The following is a 23,517-nucleotide window of genomic DNA, read 5'->3' as shown; positions in this document are numbered from 1 at the left end:
AAGGGAAAAGAGGAAGATGAATAGGAAAAGTTTGTTTTAATCCCGATGCTATTTTTTTAAAGATTACTTTAAAACTAACTTTATTTTAATTACAGCTTATTTTTTAAATCTATTGCATAGTATTTAATAGCAAAACATTGGTCTTAACAATACAATGTACTAATTAACGGTGTGCCATACAGTTACAGTTCAAAGAATACCTGATATACTTACGAATAGGATTTTGTCCTTCACTAGCATAGTATTCATACATTCCACTTTTCACAAGTGTATCATAATGTGGTAGGAAATCAATACGCTCTTTTGTTGCAGAGGGGAGTGACTGGTCAACTGATTGTAGCAAATAGAAGGTCATGCCATCTTTAACCATTCCCCCTACAACACATATATGAAATAAAAACCCAACTTCATTTTTCATACTGCTGTTTAAATATATTTTATTTACTTATATATTTATTTCATAAAATTTACACACAGTTTGAGCATAAAAAAACTTCACAGGAGTTTACAAAAAGATAAAACACTACAATTGCCTAATAAACAATTTCCAGGGAATGCATTGTGTTCAGAAAGCAGGACCTGCATGTACATTGTTTTGATTACTTAGTACAAAGCTTCTTTCCTCTTAGACTTGCAATATAAATTACTTAGCTTGCATTTTATAAAAAACAATTTAGTAATGAAATCATATATCCAATTAACAAGGGATATTAATTTTCGATTGCTACTACATGAAAGGTAGCACTTAACTTTTGTGTTATTCTTTTAAAAAACTGATTTCCATACACAGAGCATACAAATATTTCCCATTTTTGATTTTATGTTTTAAAATCCTGCTATGTATACAGAAACTAATTAGTGTTCTGATAAAAAACAGGAGTCCTGTGGCATCTCAGCAATAAACAATGGGTGAGGCATGAGTTTTCATGCACTTTTGCTACTTTATCATCAGAGAGCATTTGGGTATAGACTGTATCCATTAAGAAAAACTTACGTACCAAAGTTTTCATTTGTGATCCGTATTCTATTTGTGGTTGTGACAATAAAAGTTTCTTTGGAGGAAATGCCAAATACCTACAAAGGCAAGTTAAATATTAAATTAGAAGGGTGGAGGGAGATAAAGCAGAGCTCAGGGTAAAAACATTCAAGAACCTTAAGAAGTGTCCTATAAACCAAAAAGGTTTATATAGTCCAGGATATTCTTTCCTTTAACAATGCCTTATTGTTGCCCCGAGCAACTGGCACTGAAAAGCATATTGGACTTGAACCTGGAGAATCTGTTTAGCTGCCCTGGCAAATGGATACTGAAGATACTTCATCCATTAATTTCTCTAATCCCCCTTTAAAGCCATCTAAACATTTTTGTAGGAGAAACTCTATAAGGCTATTGGAGCACATTAGACCCTTTCCATTCTTTACAATGAGCCTAGTATTTCATGTAGGTACTTTTTGGCTTTTGCTTAATTTGTTTTATAAGTCCACTACAGTCATACCTTGGTTTTTGAACAGCCTACTTCTTGAACGTTTTGGCTCCTGAACGATCAAAACCCGGAAGTGACTGTTCCGGTTTTCGAACATTCTTTTGGAAGCCGAATGTCTGACAGGGCTTCCGTGGCTTCTAAATTTTTCTCTTTGCAAACATTTTCATTTCTCCATATGATATTGTACGTTCCTTTTATAACCAAGATCTTATTACTTCTTGTAATATAGAAGGACACATTTTGTTCATCTCATAAATATCGACAAAGTTTTACTCAGCTTTACCTGCAGTCTTCTAAACTTTTAAGCTTAAACTACAGACTAGAATGACTAGAATGCAGTTTCAATCTGCCCTAGAGAAAGTCTCTGAGCACCTAATCAAAACACTCTTCCTGCGTTTGTTTTACACTTTAATTAGAAGTATTGCATCAGAACATGGTAATCATTTCTCAGCAGACCTCTATATTGAACAACAAGTCCAAAGCCGAGATGTAGCCTAGTACTGATAAAGTTGTGTACAATTATCTTTACTACTGCAGGAAACAGCATGGTTAAGAGGAATATAGTAGTGTGTTAATCAGAAGGTTGGTTGGTTGAGCCCACCCGGAGAAGACTGTCAACAGATTTCTTGCACTGTAGGGGTTGGACTGGACTAGACCAACCCTCAGAATCCCTTCCAACTCTACAATTCTATGATCTCCAATGCTGCCACTTTCCCTCCCTCTTTCCCCCTTTTCTCAGCTCACTCTTGCAAACAAATCATCCTCCCCCCCCCCCCGTTTCCATGCCTCCTCCTCTCTCCTGTTTTGCATCCCCCTTTGCACACACTTCCAATACTGATGTATGCTGCTGCATCTTTAAGATGAACAGAATCATAAGAGCAAGTCTGGTAGTTAGTTTGCTTAATTACAGAATGTTAAGTTCCATTGGTTGACGTCAGGGTGGATTTGATTTAAATCATTAGTCACTAAGACTTGATTTAAATCACTAGTCACTAAGACTTGATTTAAATCATTTTTTTACAGAAATACTCATTCTTGCTGGTAGTTAGTTTGTTTAATTACAGAATATTAAGTTCCATTGGTTGACGTGAGGGTGGATTTGATTTAAATCAAATTGATTTAAATCACGTCACTAAGACTTGATTTAAATCACTAGTCACTAAGACTTGATTTAAATCTTTTTTTTACAGAAATACTCATTCTTGCTGGTATAATCTTAATATTTACAACCAGATGAAGGTTTCATTTTTGGAATAACAAATTTTCAGAGTATTTACAGTTTTATAAAAAATTACTGATTTGGTTATACTATTAGAAATACACAGACAGATAATTATGAAAGTATTGTGAAGTTTGGACAACTTTCCTGAAGTACTTTATTAGAAGGAGAAAAATAATTGTTTCCTTAATAACAATTTAAACAATTTATTTAACTTAAACAATGACATTATAGCATATGTATCTATGTTTGTTAACTGATGTGGTTAAACTTTTTTTAAAAAAAGAAGTTTTAGAACACATTAAAAAAACTTAAAACAAATCCTTATTTCCAGATGAATAGCCTTTGGACTATAATGTAACTTAAATAGAAAACTATATTTAGAAATATTGTCCATCCAAAAGCATTTTATTTTAAAAATCCAATTTAAATTTTAAAAATCCAATTTAAATTTTAAAAATCCAATTTAAATAAAAAAAAAAATTAAAATTTAAAAAATCATTGATTTGTATCCACCCTGGTGGATGTTGCATACATGGGTGTTGTTTGTTAATAAAATACCTGTAATAAATTACACACTGAATCATGATCTTCAAACTGAAGATAACACATGGTACCAGAAATGAAACAAATTGTGTGAAAGTTCTATAGAATATTCAAAGCGGGCTCTTCATCCTCCATCTCTTTCACACAAGGCAGCTGAAGTAACCAAACAGTAAGAACTTTGCAGGAGGGCTATCATTAGGCCAACTTAGGGTGCAGATATCACAGGGGCACAGTGCTGACCTTTGAGGGACACAGTTTCATACAGATTAGTTTGTTTTTTCTTATAAATTTCTGATATTTTAATTTATATTTATATTTTGAATACTTTTATTATTTTTGAAGTAATCCATACATCAGAACTGTTTTTATGTATATATTAATATTTTGAGGTTGTTGATGGCATCCGTCTGTCTTGAGATATAATGTAGTGCACCTCTGGGGGTAAAGTCAAACTGCTGTGTTAGCAGCACTGAAGTGACCTGCGTGAACATGGGCATAGCCAGGCTTTATGTTGGGGGCACAGAACCTCAGTTAAGTATTTTAATGGATTTACTTGATGGAGGGGGCAGTTGTCCTCCCTGCCCATGCCTTATGAGGTTATCATAAGAGAACACTTCTTGGGATTTGTTCCACTAAAGGAAACTACAGGTGTTTTATGACAGAAACTCTTATTGGACAGTTCGAGCAAATGGATTACCAAATGAGAATCTGTGTGCTCAAGGTTATGTTAATGGGTGTAACATTAAATGCAAAGAAAATGGCATACAAAAGAGTCCTGGACGTAAATCCATGTGCCTTTTTGTGCCGTGCACACATTTTAAACTTGGTAGTCAATAATGCTGCTAAGTGTTGTCTAGAAGCAACCAGTTTCTTCAGTTTGGTTCAATGGATCTACAATTATTTCTCTGCTGAACTGATGCTTTGAAACCACTGAGATACCATCTTGGTAGTTTATATGATGCTTAATAGAGTTTTTTTATGACATAAGGTTTATCTGGAAATACTGATGCTAAGGCCCTTGCTGATGCAATTTGTATGTGTATGCGTGGTACAAGTAATTAGCTGTGCCTAGGGCACAAAACAGTCTGGCACTGGGGCTGGAAGTTTGAGTACAGAAGAAGGAAAGTACACAGAGGAAAATGAAGTTTTAATCAGTGGTAGAGGTTTGAGTAAAGCAAGCTGAGCTGCAGAGACTCTTAACAGGAAAACTGAGGTTTCAAACAACAACAGAGGTTTTCGTAGAGTAAGCAGAGGAGATAATGTGAGAAACACAGTTTTCAACAATGGCAGACATTTGATTGGAGCAAGGAGGGCACTGAGGGGGAAAGTGGTTACTTGAAATAAGGCTTCAGTAAAAAGGGAGTTTGGCCAGGCTCTGTTACAACAGCTTCTGTACTGAAGCCAGCTCTGATTGTCAAAACTTTAAAACAGCAATCTCTCCGGACCTTTCCCACCACTTTCGGTTTCGTGTCCTTCCCTTCTAGCTCCCACGCCAAAGGCTGCTGCGCTCGTGCTGCAACCCGCTTTCTCTTACACCCCCTTCCCCTTGACTTCGTGCAAATCCAAGATGCCGAAGAGGCGCTGCAAATCCTCCAATGATGAGATTTTTATTCTTAGAGTGAAAGAGACAAGAAAAACAAGCACCCATCCGAAACAGCCTAACAGACTTCTTTGGCAAGCCGCAAGTTCACAGCGAGGGACCTGCAGGGCGAGCATTTCCTGCTCCTTCTCAACATGACAGCTCTGCTCCTCCCGAGCGGGCCATCCTCCCTGCACGCAAGAGACACTCGCGCTCTCGCTTCACACCGCCACCGTCAACCTCGCTCAGCCGCCGGGCCATTTCACGCCTTTTCGCCCACCCGTGTCAAGAGAAGCCCCCACACCCCTCGCGCTATTCGCCGCCCCCCAGCCCCCGTGTCAGAGAAGCCACCGGGCGCCCTCGAGTCCGGGCTCTTCGAGCACCCTACCAAAAAGCGGGCTGGGTTGCTGGCTCCCCATCCGTCGGTTGCCCGTTATGCCGTGACGCCCCATTCTCCCCCCCCCCCAGCCCTCACAAGCGCTTTCTCACCTGGCACACGGCGCTACGGAAGGCGCCGTAGTTTCCCTCAGGACACTTCACAACTTTGTCTTCGCCGTCCGAATCCGCCTGGCGCCGGTCGAACACGTAGACAGACAGGACTTCGCCGCCGCTTTCCCTCTCCGCCGTCTCCTCTGCCGCTGCCATGTTGACTGACAGTTCCCTGCGAGCGAGCGAGCGAGCGCCTCAGCTCAACCACCGAGCCGCCCGCATCCGCCGCCGCGGCTCGCCCAGCTCGGAGCAGCAGCGGCGAAGGCAGAGGAAAGGGGCGTGGCCTGGATTGGGGCGGGGCCTGAGTCTGCCCGAGGGGGCGGCGCCCCGCTGCGGGGAACAAAACCCAAAGAGTGAGGCGATTAGGACGGGGGGCGGGGCGAGGGAGGGGGGCAAACCCGGAAGCGAAAGCGCTCGCGGGAGTTTCAATCCGGCGGCTGTCAAGGGGGGTCCGGCCAGTTCTAGTTCAAGGACGTCACGTCCGCTGTGAAACGCACCATGGCAACTATTGTTCTGGCGATGTCGGAACCCGGCTCGCCCCGAGAATCAAGGGCGCGATCGCCGCTGACGTGAAAAGGGGGAAGCGAAACCGCCGCTATTCCACTGGCCGTTAAGTTACTCGTGACGGGAGGGAGTGTTTCCCCCCAAGTGCCCTTCCCAGTGATGGAAAAGTCCTTTCTCTTTTCGTAATGCGTGTTGGATCAGCGGGCCTATGCCATAGTGGCCTAGGACAGCAGTGGAGGATTTCCCTATTTGGGGAAAAGAACCAGCTCATTTATATTCACAGGCTGGTGTTCTCCTGGATTCACTGCTGTACCTGGAATGTCATGCAGCATGTCATGCTACCCAGCAGCACTTCTCACCAAATTTGGTGACGATTGCACGGCCCTTCTTTCATTCTTAGCACCTTTCAGTCTAGACTGGTCTGTTGCCAATCTAATGTAGATTGATTTCCTTTGCTGCCCACATCATGCACCTTTTGCCTGGTTACACATTACTCCTTCAATCCTATACTGGCCTCCTTTCTATTTCCATATCCCATTCAAACATGTTTGCTTACTTTCAGAATTCTCCAAGGCCTTCCCACTCTTACCTTTCCACTATTAAAACCATAAATGTTACCTTCACACAGATTACTCTATCACTGTTAGCTGTTTGAGTTTGCTGCTCCCTTAAATAATTGCTTTATTCCTTGCTGTTCCTATACCTGTAACTGCTTCCATTACTTCCTTACTTTCTTCCTTCAAATTCCTCCGCCAATCATAGCTTTTCTATGAAACTTTTGACACAATCCCTATTGCCCAGAGGACTTATGTCTATCTAGGGTTACTTTATTTCCTTTCCTTCCCCATTTGCTCTACTGTGTGAATTTCTACATTAAGACCTTGGAGCAGGAGAGTAGTGTCTCATACTTTAAAGTGCCATTCAACCACATGGCAGCTTTGAAACTTCCTTCCTAGAGCAGCTTGGCTAGTACCAACATGGCAATCCAAGCCTTTCTTTTTTATAGGACAAGAATTATAATATATTAAATAAAATCAACTTATCTACCTTTTATTGTTATATTTTTAAATATGGATGTGTGCTACTGAGAAATGGTATCGATCTGTGGGTGCTAAGTGCTTGGCTTTAATAACTGTTAGAAATTTATTAGAGCCAATACATTAGAAGGGGAAAATAGCCAGACCCAAATGTGTATTAGGGGTAGGAAGAGGTGTGGTGGACCCATCAGTAATTAGCAGATAAAAGCTAGTTAAATAGGCACACTTCCTGGGTTGTGTATTAGACATTATAATCCTATCCAAATAAACAAGTGTTAATGAAGTCAGGCAAACTTCTTTGTGAGGGGACCACCTGGTGGGATTAACCATTAGGAATTCAAAGCATCAAAGGAAATAGGTGTTAGAATACAAATGAATGGAGTCCTCCCTCTGTAGATAAAAAGGGCTTGATTTAGGGGAGGGTGGTGGAGTGATGTCACTAGAAGCAGGGAGAAACAGTTAAGCTCAGATGTGCCCTGCAGGGCAAGAGATGCTTCAGAGAGAGGATGCTGGTACTATGGAATAAGCTGGCACATGTTGGGGTGCTGCTGTCAGCTGGGGTAGGACAGTGATGCTCTAGGGGACTTTTCAAGCAGACAGAAACCCCTAGTAATCATATAAAATCTAGGAATAAAGAAGAATTTCCTATTTCTCTCTGTTAGGACTCCATTTTTTTTGTTAAAACTCCATTATTTGATATTAGCTGTGCTCCTTAGCAATCTATAAACTTTCACTAACCCCTCCCAGTAGAAAAAAAGTTTTAAGTAGAAGTTAAGAACATTCTGTGTTCAAATGTGAAAGAATAAAAAGTTGAATATACATGAAAGAAGTATGGCTAGTATTGTTTAATCTCAAATTAATGTAAATAATGGATATATTAATCATGGATCATTAAGAATAGATGTTTGTAGACAGTTTAAAAATAGAATAATTAATCAGAAATAAATGTCTAATAAATAATAAAATTAGACATTGAAGGATGGCAGTGTGTAACCACACTATGAGAAGGTTGGGATGGGTTAGTCAGAAGAGAAGAAGGCTCCGATTGCTCACTGTGTAATACCGGTTTAAGAAAATAGAGCTTTGAACCTTCATTTGTGGTCTGGTTATTTGTCTTAATTGTTGCAAAGAAAGACCACAGGTTGTGGTCTGGTTGTTCATCCTAGTATCTTTGCATCCCCCTTTTGCAAAGAAAGATTCCCAAACTGTGTATCTCATACCTGATCAACTTGGCACACACAGCAAGGCTGTTGTTCAAAGTTCACTATTCAGTTCCATCCGCAAAGTGGCATTTGACAATTGTGCCGCATCCCAAGAACTCATGAATCGATCTTCCTACCACTTCTGCTAAAGAAGGAGGCCCTTTTTCTGATTTTACATTCTTGCAAAACCTGCTTAAGGGTAGGAGTCGTCTGAAGCAGCATGAGCAGCTTAATGTATGAAGAAAATTCACACACACAAAAATCCTCCCTATCCTTTTAGCAAGCGCCTCCATTGGATTGAAGACCCTTTTTGTTCACTGAGCAGTGCCTTAGGATCCTGTATGATTGTACAATATGCAGGAATACCAGAGAACTTTGCATTTCAATTCATCTCTGTACAAACAATGTCATGGGTATTTCTGAAGAAAGCATGGTCACCTTCCACTATGTGCTCATAGCTTATCTTAGTAACAGTGGTTTCACCTTGAAAAACCTTGGTGACCTTCTTAAGGACCAGGAGAGTGGCCATCATTCATATATTTTAAAAACCACCATAGCATATAGCACAGGGTAGCAAGCAACATCTATTTAATAAAGGTAACTATGGATAACACACAAAAATAATACACAAAAATAGGATAATACAAATGATGAAAAGTATAAAATTTAACAAAACATGTACATGTTATTAAACTCTTCAGGGAACTATACAAATTAGTAGTTTAACAGATAATTTAGATAGTGCTAAATAGCTCACTAGACCAAGTCCCAACCCTTAATTGCCTTTTGAAATTACTTAACCCAATATTAATAGGAAAATAGTTATATGTGTTAAAAAAACAAGCTGGTATAAGAACAGTCTTTGTATCTACAGTTTGTTTTGTATATTGATTTTGGTATGTCATTATAAAAAACGAAGCCATTTGCCTGCAAGAATATTTTTGAAGAAGGGCTGCAACAATTTACAAAAAGTGAATGAGACAGATAGCATCTTAGAAAAGGTGTAGTGTGTACGCCTATCCATGATGCTAAGTCCCATTCAAGTAAAGACATTAAACGAAGTGAGGGATATTAACAGCATGTGACAACACAGTACCGGATCAACACAGCTTTTTTTTTTAAAAAAAACTTTTTCATCTTTAAAATACTTACATGCTAAATTGGAATATATGGAAATAAAGTAAAGTTAAGCATAGGATAATGTTATTTGTAAAAGATTCAAATAGGTTTTCACACTTATTTTTCTGAAGCATACAAAGTCTCGACTTTCTTTTTGTAACTATTTAGGATTTCTTTCAAGTTTGCCAATGGATCTTCAGACATCAGTTTACCAAATGCCCTATCAACTTTTGCATTTTGCTCAGTCAGGTAGGTCTAGAATAAAATAAGAGGTCAGATTTTAGAACTGTAATTTTTAAAGGCATAGCAGCAGAAGAGAAATCTCAACCTTTTACCTTTTATAAAAACAAAGCAAACATTGTGGAGAAGCAACATAATCAAAGTTATGTTGGGAATATGTCTCATCACCGTGCTAGAAACTCTTGTCCAGACCCAGGTAAGAAAACCAACACAGAGAAACAAGCTATTGCATGCATATCATTTGTTGGATCAGGAACCATAGGCATACATCCAATGCACTTTGTTGCCCTCAGTTAGATGTGCATTCAAATAAACATGCCCATGCAGTAAATCATACAGTATGATCAGGATTTTTTTGAGAAACTAGCATAGCATGATTTTAATAAATTAGTAATCCCGTAGAATCATAGAGTTGGAAGGGACCCTGAGGATCATGTAGTCTAACCCCCTGCAATATGCAGCTGCTTGCCTTCTTTCTAGGCTGCCAGAGAAATACACCTACCCATGAATCTTAACCTATAATATGTAGTATTTTATCAGGCATAATTCCAACACATATATGGAAACAGGAATATAATATGAAAGTACCAAATTATTTTATCTCCCCACAATTTGCAAAGCTTCCATGTACCTAATCAGGTCACTTGCTCCACCTAAACTCAGTGCTATCTGTTCTGACTGGGAGCAGCACTCCAATGACTCAAGACTGAGGGCTTTCTCATCACCTATCTCATGGAGATGCCAGGGACTGAACCTGGGTCTTTCTGCTTGCACATCTTTCTGCTCTGTTACTGAGCTATAGCCCCTCCATATGAAAAACACATGCATGGTTATTAAGCTGTGTATGGTCACTCATGAAGAAATAAGCACTTAAAGAAAGAATAAGCATTTAAGGAATCACAGATTGATGAAAATAAACAACAGTTTAAGTGTAGAATTAGTTACCTTTACAGACACAAGATGGCTAGATGTCAGTTCCAGACAGAGTTGTAGATTTTTATGCACTCTCCGTTTCTCTTCCGATGTTGTTTTCATAACCACTTGGTATCTGGGGAGTAAATACATCATGACTACAATCCAAAACTGTTAAGTATGCTTATTCATTTTAATGGGTGAAGGCATACCAAATTTGGTGTTAGATATTTTCTTGCACATTCATTCAATATAGATACTGTTCAAAAATAACTGAGCACTTGCAGAAGAGCAACAAAATTCAGATACATTAGTGTATTTTAAAACAGATCCTACATCTACATCTCAATAGACTATTCCACTTACTGGCATTCGAGTTCTTGTAGCTCTTTCTTAGCTTCACTGACACCTTCATTGACTCCACCCTCAAGCAAATATTTATGTTTTTCCAACGATTCCAGCTCTTGGATACCTTTTTCTTCCTCTTCTTCAGTTTTCTGCAATATGAATTATCACTTCAGAATACATTAATGTAATGACATGGTTGTAACATGTATATAGACACTATTCAAAGAGGAAATTGGGAGGAGGGCTATAAATATAAAATATAGTGGCCTTGTTTCAATTCCGGAATATTGCTCTAGGATAGGGAATATTTTTCTTCACCAGCAGATAATTAGCTCCCATTCTAGGTGGAGGCTGTGAAGACTCTTGTGGTGTATCCTCAAGCTTTCATGAAAATTCAGACACACTATCTGTCACAAGCAGTTTGTCTCTTACAAGCTTGCCAATTGAAGTAGTCAACCACTTCCCCATTTCAGACGTCATTTCATAAAAGCAAACATTGATTGTCCTAAGTCAGCACTTTAAAGGAATTATTTAGAAATGTATATTTATAAACAGATGCAGACTAGCAATACAGTAAACAAATTACTGTTTTGTAAGTGTTCAAACCTGTTTAAGCAACACTTTACCTACCTTCATTATTTGCTGATAATGATCTTCCATTTTTTGGCCTTCTTCTCTTAGCATTTTCAGAGTGCTGTTCTGCTCTGCTACCATTGTGCTTCCCTTCAAAAATATACATTTAATAAAAAGATATCAATAGCAAAAGAAAGGAACAAAGTAGCCCCTGTATCCAGTCCTTTTCTTAGACATCTACACTTCTAGTGGCAGACAGAACACTCCTAACATGCTGCCTTAGAGGATCAGGGAATGAGTTTAGAATCATATTGTCAGATTTGGCATCTCAAGAATCTAAACCTTCACTACTTAGCCTACATGCAGAACAGGGTTTGAAAATGCATGAGCTATATATACATTCAGAGAAGTTAAGTGTGTAGCTGAAAAGGGATTAAAGGCACCAATAGTTCCTGGTCTTTTCTTCATTCCACTATTCTTTCAGCTATTCCCTCCACTACTAACTAGTTACCTGTACTTAACCTGTACTTAACCACCAGCACAAATCTACTTAGTTTATATTTTTTGTTTTGGGGACAGTTAAAATTTTGAAAGGCAGTGGCTTCCGATTGGAGCCAAAGTATTTGGACACTCACCTGTTCTAATGCCTCTTCTAGACCAATTTTCCTCTTTATTGCACTTTCAATTTCATCTTCAGTATTGCTTATGAGGTGCTTAAGTGGGACCTGTAATGATTATAGAGATATTGTAAAGGGGGTGGGGGGTGGGAGAGAGAGAGACAAAAACTGAGTGAAAGAGATTTCCATGAACTGATAGGATACCCAAGGGGCCAAATTAGTCCTGACTGCTTGCATCCTTATCCCACTGTGACAACTTTGGAAGACCTAGTTATATTTTAATAAATTTATGATAATACACTATCATTCTGATTCATTGTCCATTCTATCATAAGGACAGCCAGGATCCTCTTTACCAAGTTGCCATCCAGGAGCCTATGGGAAGTCCACAAGTAGGACAGATTAGTTCTGCTAAGTGTTCTTCATTTGTAAGCAATGTTAAAATCTACCCTCCACACACTTTGCATGGCTTTTTAAAGAGGACTATTTATACCAAAACATAAGCATACACTTACATGAATTTGTTCTCTGTATTTGACCAGACAGTTTGGCCCTGAATCTGGCTTAAACTTAATCTCAAAATCAAGGCCGCCAGAGTTCTCTGAATTTATAGGTATTAGTTTCAGCTTTCGAGCCCCTCTATGGAACTCTGCCAATTGGGCTTCAATCTGTTAAAGGGGGGGGAGGGGACACAAAAAGAGGTACAGTTTTAAAACACTGCAGTTGATAAATTGACAAGAGCAAGGAAACAAAACCTAAAGTATTTGGTGCTTTTTTGGTTAACATTTGTTTTGTGCTTCAACATGGAAAAAATACCCTTTCTATATTGTCTTTCAGAGTATGATTCAGTAAAAAGTTAAGTAGTTGTTAGACTATAGTGACTCAGGCAGCAGTTGATCCAAGTCAGTTTTGCTACACCAATTCTCAACAAAAATATGCACTGTTTTAGCTGAAACAGGATCCAGTGTCAGGCAAACAGAACTGCAACTACTATTGCTTAAGTTAAAGACTAAAAGCAAAATTGTGGCTATACCTCATGCTCTAGCTGCTTGAGAAACCGTTAGGATTCTAGCAATCACTCTTCTACCACAAGAATCAAGTTCTGCAATTTCATCCAGTTTAGAAAGAATAAAGTAGCAGACTTTGTGAGTGGCCAGAATATCTGATTTCAAAACATTAGTGTAGATTCACATACCTCTTCTTTTCCTCTAGCGTATTTTAATTCCTCATTCCACAAGTGATGTTGCTCTGTCTCCAGTTCCTTGGTTTTTTTATTGACTGTCTGCAGCAACTCCTCTATTTCACTCTTTAGCCTCTCAATATCTGCAACTGAGTGCTTCTGATTATCACAAATGTACTTCAGTTGAGCATTCTCTTGTTTCAGGGCTTCCATTTCCATGGCTAAATTTAAGAACATGTAAAACTTTGTTAGGAACCCAAAATGAAAAACAGAACCAGTTACGAAGATGTTGCTGCAGATCACCAGCACTTGGGAAATACCACAAAAAAGAACCTGTCTTATAGTTTGGAATAAGCCCTATATACTTTAAGGGTACCTTTATTTTAGTTCTAAAAATTATCTTCATATGACTAACTTGACTTTGTTTACCAGCTCAGAGTAGTTCAAAAACAAATAATTTCTATGCAAATCCCTCCTTTGGAAAAAGTTCACTACAATACAGAGGTATGCCCAATATTTTATTTTAGAAAACCTTAGATGGGACAATGAAATAAGTTATACAGCAAGTTACTGTTGAGCAGTGTTTTGTCCTTACCACCAGCCTCCAACTCCTCCGTAATACTCTTTGATTTTTGACTGAACGCATTTGAGCGAGATTCCAGGTTGGCCATGTAAGCATTATATTTCTGAACATCTGCCTTTAAAGATGATTTCAGTTTCCGTAGATTCCCTAAACGGTCCTTAAAAAAAAGAAAACAAATGCCCACAATAGATAAGTTAACATACTGCAATGAAATCATATCCTGAATGGCAGATAAAACAAATGTGGGGAAGATATTTTAAATGGTATTCCCACAGCCATTTACACACCGGTTCACTTTCTCTCTCCTTCTCACGCTTTGCAATCTCCTCATTCAGCTTTTTTAGTTCTGCTTCAAACGCATCCAAATGATGTTCATTTATCTTAAACAGATCCTCTGAAAGAAAAAGAAAAAAAAGTCAAAATAACCTGCTAATAACTCAAAAACACCAATTATACCAAAACAGGGAACTCAGAACAAAGAATACATTAGGAAGCAAATTTACACAGGCTTCTGCAGATTTTACAAGCCACTGCTATTTTGCAATGCAATGTCCAAAAGGAATGAAGTTGCTGCATTGCAGAATAGATTGCCCTAACTGCTCTCTGTGTGGAATACTTTGTTGCTTGTTTACATGAAATACAAGTTGTGTGTGATGAATATAGTAAAAGTTTCAGTTAGCACTTATTTTTATTCGGTACATTTATATTCCACCTTTATTTCATCATTGAACTCAAGGTGGTGTATAAAGGGCTCCCAAGTAGTCAATTATCCAGGCAATGTCGGTACATAATTAGCCAAAAAGCTACATCATGGGGCTGAGAGCATGTCCTAGGACCATTTTTAATATATTACAGTTCAACCAAGGCTAGAATAGTTTGGTTGGATAGGAGAAATGGAAACTACCAGATAAATGGAAACACCATACGGAAATGTAAATGGGCAACATATATGGAAACATCAAAAAAGGAATAGATTTCAGGGAAAGATGGAAAGCAAGGCAAATGTATGAGGACAAGAATTTAAGGTACCAAGCTTTCACTAGTTCATCACATATTTCTCTGTCAAAACATAGTGTGCACAGGAAGACCTGATGCCTGGTTGAAGCTGTTTGAGACACTAATACTATTCCCACCACCACGTCTATGGGGCATTTAAAAAAAAATCAGTCCCCATATTTTTGCTAAAATTTAATCAAGCATCCTATACTCTTACCCACATTACTCCAGTGTAGCAGCTCTGCTGTGGACCTGGATACTGCCAAATAGCAATATTTAATATTAAATACCTATGGACTATTGACTAGAATGCCCCAATGACCTAAAAACTAACCCATGCCTGTCAGAATAGACTGATAAAATGCAGGAACTGTAGTTTATCAAGCACAAATTGTTTATTTTTTATAATCAATGATTACTTTAACCAGGGATAGGGTTTCCTAAAGATACCTGGACTGGATTGGACTGTTTTTATCCATATGATTTCTAGAGGCTAGATATAAGTACTTGGGTTCACAGAAAAGGGAGCTGGGCAAAGTGACAAGGTTTTGAGATATGATTCTTCCATTTAACTAAATGATTGATTATATTTCAACAAGTTCACTATGGGTTAACAATTTTTAAAAAATATGTTAACTACAGAAAAGTGCTGAAGAAACCACAAGATTAGCATTTGCACCCATTGAGTTCTATTTAGTTTTTAAATGAAAACTACTTACTTAATTTGGAGTATATTTCAGCATCGAATTCTTCAAAGCTGTCTCCACCCCTCATAAAATGGTCATAACATTTTATAGTGTAGTCTAAAAAAAGCTGCAAATAAAGTTATTCAAGTCAGTTTCATTATAGGGATTTTTAACCACAGAAGCAGAGGCCAATCAAAACTGTATTATGTAGCAAGTCTATAAAATAATCCAAGATGAGCAACCAAGTAATTTATTTCTACATTTCCTGGAATCAGCTGCATTTTAGCTAGAGCTTTAATGGAACTTCAAACAAATAAAAAAAAGATTTTTGTATTTTGAGGGACATTAGGCGCATGATTCTGTCTGCTAACTACACTTGCAGGGGTGCTTTAGGAATTGGTGCAAATCTTCACCACTGTATTTTGGAAATACACCACTGTGTGTGTGGGGAGAGCAGAGAAGAGGTGGTAATGATACACTGTTGAAACAAATGGAATTATAAAATACTCAGATGGATACTCATCCCTGCCTATTAACAGGAATTAAAGCATGAGATTAGTAGAACTCAGTAGAAATTTTTCTGTTTCTCTCAAAATGTTCTAAACTCTTTGCCTATGTGTAGGCTCACAGATGAAGAGACTGTTGGGGCAGAGTTGGGGAAATCAGGAGGGAGGGGAAGAGAAGATGTCTCTTCCTTTAGACCAGAACATTGCTTTTTTGTGTTCTTGCAAAAATCGCACGTTTCCTGATATTTCACATCACATACTTTGTTATGTATAATTCCATCTTCAGTCTCTCCTTCCAAGGTCTGCCCTTCATCAAATGATGGCATGTTTTCTTTCAAATAAAAAGATAGCTGAAAAGGACAGAGAAGATCATATATTAACATGCATGAATTAGTACTATTCAACAGAATACAGCCGATACCTAGCTGCTGCGGTAGACCAGCGCAGTTCATGAATAAATGTGCAAAGTAGATTTCTTTACATTTATACAGGAGTATGTAGGTTTCCTTGGTAACAGCAATGAAGCTGTACAAATCTCTTGTCAATACCACATTTACCAAAATAGATGTAACCAAGAAAATGCAGTATTAAAATTACCTAGATATTATTGCTTTGGCCGAGCCTTCTCTATATCACCTAAAGTCAAAGGAGTTCTAGAACTCTTAAGTTGCAAAGAACCTTGCTGCCAAAATCGCCAGAAGAACAATGAGTCCAAAATGGCTACGAGTTTAAACATTTTATATTGTTCAGGTAGAGTCTCCATGTTTATAAAAATATAAAAAGTAAAAGTAAACCCGAGCTTTCCATGTTTGATTTACAGTACTTGCAAACCCTGTAAAAGTAACTGGAGACTTATTCCAATGGCTTTATGGTACCTTGACACAATCTATCAGCCAGACCAGAGCTCCTACAATCTGAGGCCACGTATGCGGTGCTCCCACTGTGCACATAGCACTTTTTGACAATGCAAAGGGGTATCTATAACAAAAGCAGAAAATATTAGAAAGTTGTGTAATATATTTTGATTTTTAAAAGATACAAAAATATATGCTATTTAATATTAAGGTTAGGAAGTGTAGTCAGACGTGAAAAGCATTTCCCCCCTCCACTTTGATTATGCATCAACCCCACTAGAGATTAGGATATGGTGGAGGTGTTTGTCTGCAAAACCCAGCCACCTGAGAGACCTTGTTGAGGTTGCCAAAAGCAGTCAATTGAGAAGCTATTTACTGCTAGCAACGATCCCATCACTGGTAGCCAGTGTAGGGCTCTGATTCAGGGCATTACAGGGGTGGAGCAGAGCTAGCTAAGGATCTGTTGGATCCACGACTGCTTCCTGCTGAGTGGTCCCCTATTAGGACTCCTCAGGTGCACCAGCCTGGTGCTACTGCAGTAAGAGACAGACCACATATCTGTGCCTCTCACACAAACACACTATACCAGGACAAGCAGCAAGGTTTGGGATGTGGCAGTGACTCTACTCTGCCATTCAGTTGCTCCCTAGCCCCATTTAGGATTGCTCTGCCCAAAGTTCAGTTATTGTTATTTCTTACAATCCACAATTTGGCTATTTAAGTTGACTGTGCATAGCATATTGACTATGCCTGTGTCAAAAGATAACAACAGGTTATCAAAGCTAGAAAGACCAGGTTAAAGTCAAGACTTGTTGCATAATTGTCACCCAGTCAATATTTGCAATATACTTACTTTGTGCCAATATGTTAGTGAGATAGACCACATGCTGTATGCTCAAGCACTTCAAGAGAATGAATGACACAGAGTAGGAATCTCTAGTTATACGTATAATGGACTCAGCTAGATTGGTAAAGAAAATGTGTTTTATGTGTGTTTTACAGTGGTACCTTGGTTCTCGAACTTAATCTGTTCTGGGAGTCCGTTCGACTCCCAAAACCGTTTGAAAACCAAGGTGCAACTTCCGATTGGCTGCAGGAGCTTCCTGCACTCAATCACAAGCTGCGGAAGCTGCGTCGGACGTTCGGCTTCCAAAAAATGTTCTCAAATCGGCTAGTCGTTTGAGTACCAAGGTACCACTATATATGGATGCATTATAACAGTGACACCAGATGGCGCTGTGGAGTTCCATCTTTGCTAACACAATTTCTCATAAAGTTCACAATGCATTTAACTGAAATGCTTCCTTGATCTGTCTAGATCCAGCCAATTATCATTTCCTACACAAAATAGGAAAGATGGATCATATTTCTACATTTTTGATAAAGATGAAATAGTATTCTTAATGTGAGCCAGTGTTTTATGAGTAATGAACTACACAATGGTAGTTATTTCACATTAAAACAAATGCCATACATTATGCCTACAGGCTTTGGATTGGGCACTGAAGGGGGAGGAAACCTGAGCTACAGAGGAAACTGCCCCTTGATAAAAGGTTAAATCAATGTGATGAAGTCCATTGAGAAGACTTGCAATATGTTTCTTGGGTCTGGCACCTAGTGGCTCCTTCCTCCCTCAGTTTGAGGGGCAGAGTATGATGATGCCTTCACCTGGCAGCATGCCAAAAAGTGTAAAATGCTAATTACACTTGCTGAAACGATGTTTTATGACTGTGTTGAACTAATGTAATGAAGGGGTGGGTTTAATGATTTTACAATGCTATATGCATGCATGTATTGTCTTTGAATCCTTTGTAGTGACTTCCACAATTGGGTTGCTACTTTGCAAATGCAATCATTACCTTATTATTGACTTCCAATAAGGGAATCTCCAAATTTTCCTTACATAGGGAGGATGGTTGTGGCTTCCCTTAAACAATCTGGTGGGTGAAGTTCAGCCCACGGATCAGAGTTTCCTGTTTTTAGCAGTGTAGACAACGTTCTCATACTGACAAAAATGTGCATATAGTATATTATCCTGGTACTTACCCAAGCTCTTTAAAATTTCTTGGAATTTCTTCTTCAAACTTAGAACTGGGAAGCTCATAAGAAGGGCAAAATTGCCCATAAATAAAAGTGAAGATTTTCACAAAGTCCTTAGTAGATGGAGCCTGGAGTGACTTCACAGAGACGGTAGGACCATATCCATATGTAGTAAGAAACTGAGGGGGGAAAGTTATATTTCTATCACATTTAGTTATCTAAAATTATACCTCTTATTACAGTAAAGATCTATGAACAGCTTATACATAGTGTATATATGTTAGATTTCACGCCAGAGCCGCATGAAACCACACAATCCAAATTAGGGCACCACTCAAATAAAGCTAACCATGCAAGTTAAATGAATTTGTCTACAAAGACTTGTACGAGCAAAAATACTTGTCTTGTATGTTGCTTGCTTTTTAAAAAATCCTTTTTTCAGAAGGTGGCATCTTAGAAAAGGCATCCCCACCCCTACCAGTATAAAAGAAAGGAATGCCTCTTCTAACAGCACCAAGCACTTTGCATTTAAAAAAAAATATATGTATCAAAGTATTTAACACTTTTAAAAATCCAGCTGCTCATTTACTTAGGGTATTTCCCCCCCCCCCCTTTTATCTTACAATGAGATTCCTAAGGTGGATCAATCAGGGGCAACTAAAATCAGCTAAATATTCCAAACCCAGGAATAAAAGTACTTCGTAGAGTTGTCGGATACATTGCTGGACATATGCTTTATCATGAAGTGGCCTAGGTTCCTTGATCTTTTCCATATTCCCAAATGCCCCATACTGGCTGCTTCGTAAGCTTCCAGGGCCACTGGTCCTAGAAACAAAGGAGTAAGATGAGAATCTCAAGTTAGCTGCTACTACGCAAACAGAGCTACTTGGACACAAGTGTTAGGTTACAATAATAAGTCAGACTCACAGTTGACAAAGTCATTCAACTTGCCACACCACAGTATTCCACCAGAAAATTAAAGTGAAGTGGGGGGGTTTTCTTTCCCTAAGGTATTCTTATTGTTATTTCTAGCCAAATAAAAGTGTTAAACTGCTCTATATCTGGCTTGAAAAAACAAAGCAACGTAGAGTTCTTCCACATTCAAAGGGTAGTGTCAGGGGACTGCCATCGGAACAGGGAAAGGAAGCAGAGGGGCAGTTGGGTTACAGGGAACCTCCGAAAATCTTGCGAAGCATTCCTCTTCCTGTGGTGGGAAAGCCATACCTCCAGTGGGGAAGAGGGGGAGGGACCAGAAGATGCTGCACCTCGCCAGTCTGAGGGTGGGGAAAGCCACACCTCCGGGGTTAGGGAGGGGAAATGCTGCCGTGAGCCTCAGCTCCGCTTCTGGCTAAGCTGGCCAGGAGGGAAGCACGCCTCATCCGTCGCCCACCCTACTCAGAGGTGCAAAACGCAAAGAAGGAAGGAAAAGGCTGGAGGGGACTAAGCTCTTATGTTGGGGGAGGACCTGGAAACGACCACTCCCGGATTCTGCTAGCGATTGAGGCAGACATGAACTTGTGGTTCTGCACTGTAAATAGTTTTGCACCAAAATAAAACCTGTAAAAGACAGGTCGGAGTCCTGACTGGTTACTCATGAGCAACCACCATTGCCATCTGACAGGTAGGTATAGCTTCTAAGCTGGTACTTCCAAGCATAGGAAATAACAGTGTTGCAGCATTTCCGCTGGCTGGAAATAGCATCACAAAGTTACACTGTTCCAGCCTTCTAAATGGTGCTGTGGCTTAAATAGCCTCATGCCCATTTCTTTTTTAAAAAATTCTGCCAAGTGTAGGCCTTTCAGGATTTTTTGTCTGTGTGTTCTATTACCTTTTGCCAAAGAAACTGGTTTTCCTTTCCGATGTCACTGATCCACGTTTCCCCACACTCAGCTTTCCAAAGGTTGTCCTCCTCTCTTGTCTTGAAAAGAATATTGATTTGCACACATCATAGTGAAATAAGTTACCTTTAAATTCTGTTCATTTAAGTTGCCAGCTATTAGTATCAAAGTGCAATACAGATGTTATTAGGCTGCATACATTAAGTTCGATATACATCCACTTAATTACTTTTACTCTTGCTTACCCTTAAAAAAATACCTTTTACTGTGACTTATGCTTATTTTTAATGTGCTATATACAACACCTTTAATAATCTCACTAAAATAGAAACCAGACATCAATAGGACTCCAATTTTCCAAATGTGTACTTTAAGAATGTAAGACAAACCTTGCTGAAAGATGCTACCAGTGAGAAGCTTATGGGAAGTTTGTGGATGAGATCTGAGTGGAACATTGCTTCTTCCACTTGCAATTTCCAGGAACTGGTATTCAGAGGTATACCACCTCTACTAGTGGAGGTAGAGCATAGTTTTATCCTCCATAAATTTGTCTAGCCCCTTTTAAAAATAATTCATGTTGGTGGCCACTCCTACATGTGGTAGTAAATTCCATGGCTTAACTATGCGCTACGCTAAGAAATACTTCCTTTTGTCCGCCCTGAAGCTCTCAGCATTCATGTTCACTTAATGTCCCCTGGTTCTGATAAAGAGGAGGAAACACTATCCCCAATCAAACTCATTATGTATAACTTTATACTTCCATCACGCCCTTCCCTGGCTGCTTACCTGCCTTTCCCCCAAGCTTAAAAAGGCCCTGATGCTGTAAGCCCAGGCTTCCTCAAACTTGGCCCTCCAGATGTTTTGAGACTACAATTCCTACCATCCCTGACCACTGGTCCTGCTAGCTAGGGATCATGGGAGTTGTAGGCCAAAAACATCTGGAGGGCCGAGTTTGAGGAAGCCTGCTGTAGCCTTTCCGCATAGCTGCTCTCCACCTTGAACATTATGTTTGCCTTTTTCTAGCTCTACAATGTCTTTTTAAGGTATGAAGATCAGAAGCGCACCCAGCATTCCAGGTGCAGGTCACCAGAGAATTGCATTGGCAGGTTTGTTGTTGTTGTTTTGTTCTGTTCTAAGAATTTTAAGGTCACACACACACGATGTTCATAAATGTACCAAGCAAACACATACAAATATGTAAACCACATGTCTGAAACCCACAGAAAAGTCCTGAAACCAATTTCTCTTTCCCAAAATGACCTCAAATATTTCTCTGCAAGGTTGAAGGAAATGGGAAAAAACCTCCCCACTGTCTCTGTGCTCACAAATCCTGCCTTAAGGGCACATTTAAGGTGTGAACAGGGTGAGCCTGTGACCTGGATTCAGGAATTAAGTAGTTATAATAATGAAAGAGTGGCCAAAACCCAGATAATGCAATTGGGTAACCTGCTAGACAGGAGATAACACACTCAGGATTCTGAGCAGCATCCCAGGACCCCTTTTGTCTTTCAGGAATGAAACCCTGCCACAAGAGAAATTACCTATCTTACTTACGTTAGAGGAGTATTGGGCACCGCCTTGTTGGTATCCTGCACCCTGAGAGGATGGATGGACTGCCGGCAGCTGAGGCGGCTGGTGCTGGAGCTGCGATGCATCGTTGTAGGCAAACTTCAGAGGAGCAAGCCTGCTGGAGGGAGTGAAGATACTGCCTGGTCAGCGACAGAACTGGGAAGGTCCAAGCAAGGCTATTCTTTTAAAAGCTGGGCATCTGTCTATGTTGGTTTTTTATCTGTGTGCTGCCTTGAACCCCATCAAGGGAAAAGGCAGACTACAAATAAATAGGTCACCATCATCTACCACGAGGCAGGAAGGCGACTGGGGATCTCGGAGACGAAAGTCCTGCCCCATCGAGAAAAGGGCCTCGAGCCGCCCCAGCAGGAGAGGAGGCTCCAGCACCCTCGCCAGTGGTGTAGCTAGCCGCTGGGGTGCCAGGTGCGGCGTCCTGCAGCTGGGGAGGAGGCACACTACATGGAGCCTCCCCCTCAGCTGTCAGGCGGCTGAGGGAGAGGAGGAGGGCAGACACAAGTCCCACGCTGCTGTTTCAGGCAGCGCGGAGCCTGCAGGTGCCTAAGCCACCATGCAGGCCCTGCGGTAAGGTACCCAGTGCCAGCCACGTTTCGTTACATTTGTTGACTGAACTAAAAAGTTTTGTGAGCTCAATTTTTTTTAATTATTTTTTAAAACTCATTTTCGTCATCTCTTTCAGGGATGCCACCCAGAGCAGCCTGCACACACACCCCCAGCCACTGACCCTCACCCTGGGTTAGGCAGAGTAGGTCGAGGGGAACTGCGCCCTTCCTGAGAAGGGAAGCAAGCAGAGAACCGGGAGGGGGGGCACTTTCGTCCCTTGAGGCTGCAGCCCTGGGCAGCCTTTTACCCGAGAGCAATAAATAAAACTCCCGCTTGAACACACCGAGGCCAGAAGGTGCGGTTAAGGGAGGGTTTCTTTCCAACGGAATGGGAGAGCGGGAGAGAGAGGAATATTTCCAAGCATCTCACATTAGGAGACAGGAGGCTTCGCAGAGCCTCAGCCCACCGGCGAAGGATCAGAGGAGCCTTAAATTAGGGCGTTCCCTGCATAGGGCGCTGGGAAAAGAAACGGTTCCCCCCGCCATCACCTCCTTCCGTCGAGTTGAAGAACCCCCGACCCCACTCAAGGCCTGCAGCGCCTGCGCCAAAGGGCTTTCAGCCCCCGGTCCCGTTGTGACCCTTCTCGGTCTAACCGCGGAGCCGCTCTTGGTTGGTTGGTGGTTGTTTTTTTAAATTACCCGCCAATCAGGAACGTCACCAGTGGCTCCCTCAGTATAAGGAAGCGTGAAGGGAGGAGAGGCGACGTCACTTCCCTCAGAAAGAGGAAGCCGCTCCTCACGGGCGAAATGATCGCAACAGCAAGTACGTTTTCATCTCT

The 23,517-nt window shown here is 40.2% G+C and overlaps 2 protein-coding genes across 8 annotated transcripts in view; both read right to left on the bottom strand.

The window, feature by feature from the left end:
* SMCHD1 (structural maintenance of chromosomes flexible hinge domain containing 1) overlaps positions 1–5,752 on the bottom strand; it is a 63,076-nt gene extending 57,324 nt beyond the window's left edge. Inside the window, exons 1-3 of the mRNA XM_081917975.1 lie at positions 5,315–5,752; positions 999–1,074; positions 214–375 (exon numbers count right to left, since the gene is read on the bottom strand). Coding sequence (XP_081774101.1) covers positions 214–375; positions 999–1,074; positions 5,315–5,470 — 394 coding nt within the window. The 5' untranslated portion in view covers positions 5,471–5,752. The remainder of the gene's footprint in view (positions 1–213; positions 376–998; positions 1,075–5,314) is intronic.
* A 3,251-nt stretch (positions 5,753–9,003) lies between these two features.
* On the bottom strand, positions 9,004–23,398 carry NDC80 (NDC80 kinetochore complex component). Of its 7 annotated transcripts, none has more exons than XM_081918085.1 (17): positions 23,378–23,398; positions 22,104–22,236; positions 20,540–20,629; positions 19,410–19,536; positions 18,718–18,890; positions 16,693–16,795; positions 16,078–16,167; positions 15,345–15,438; positions 13,917–14,023; positions 13,642–13,786; positions 13,062–13,267; positions 12,382–12,534; positions 11,885–11,974; positions 11,307–11,399; positions 10,695–10,825; positions 10,362–10,464; positions 9,004–9,431 (listed from the first exon to the last, which is right to left on the bottom strand). In XM_081918085.1, the coding sequence occupies exons 2-17, from the start codon at positions 22,202–22,204 to the stop codon at positions 9,294–9,296; spliced, it is 1,944 nt and encodes a 647-aa protein (XP_081774211.1). In that variant the 5' UTR covers positions 22,205–22,236; positions 23,378–23,398; the 3' UTR covers positions 9,004–9,293. The 7 variants fall into 7 exon arrangements, with proteins under 7 accessions (XP_081774211.1, XP_081774206.1, XP_081774207.1 ...); XM_081918080.1 differs by lacking the exon at positions 23,378–23,398 and adding an exon at positions 23,228–23,371 and having other exon boundaries at positions 22,104–22,233; XM_081918081.1 differs by lacking the exon at positions 23,378–23,398 and adding an exon at positions 23,228–23,370.
* Positions 23,399–23,517: the final 119 nt, after the last annotated feature.

This window comes from Podarcis melisellensis (genome assembly GCF_964234715.1).
Source record: "Podarcis melisellensis genome assembly, chromosome: 7".
NCBI classification, from domain to species: Eukaryota; Metazoa; Chordata; class Lepidosauria; order Squamata; family Lacertidae; genus Podarcis; species Podarcis melisellensis.
The sequence above is the reverse complement of the archived record's forward strand: the minus strand, read 5'-3'. Positions and strand labels throughout refer to the sequence as shown.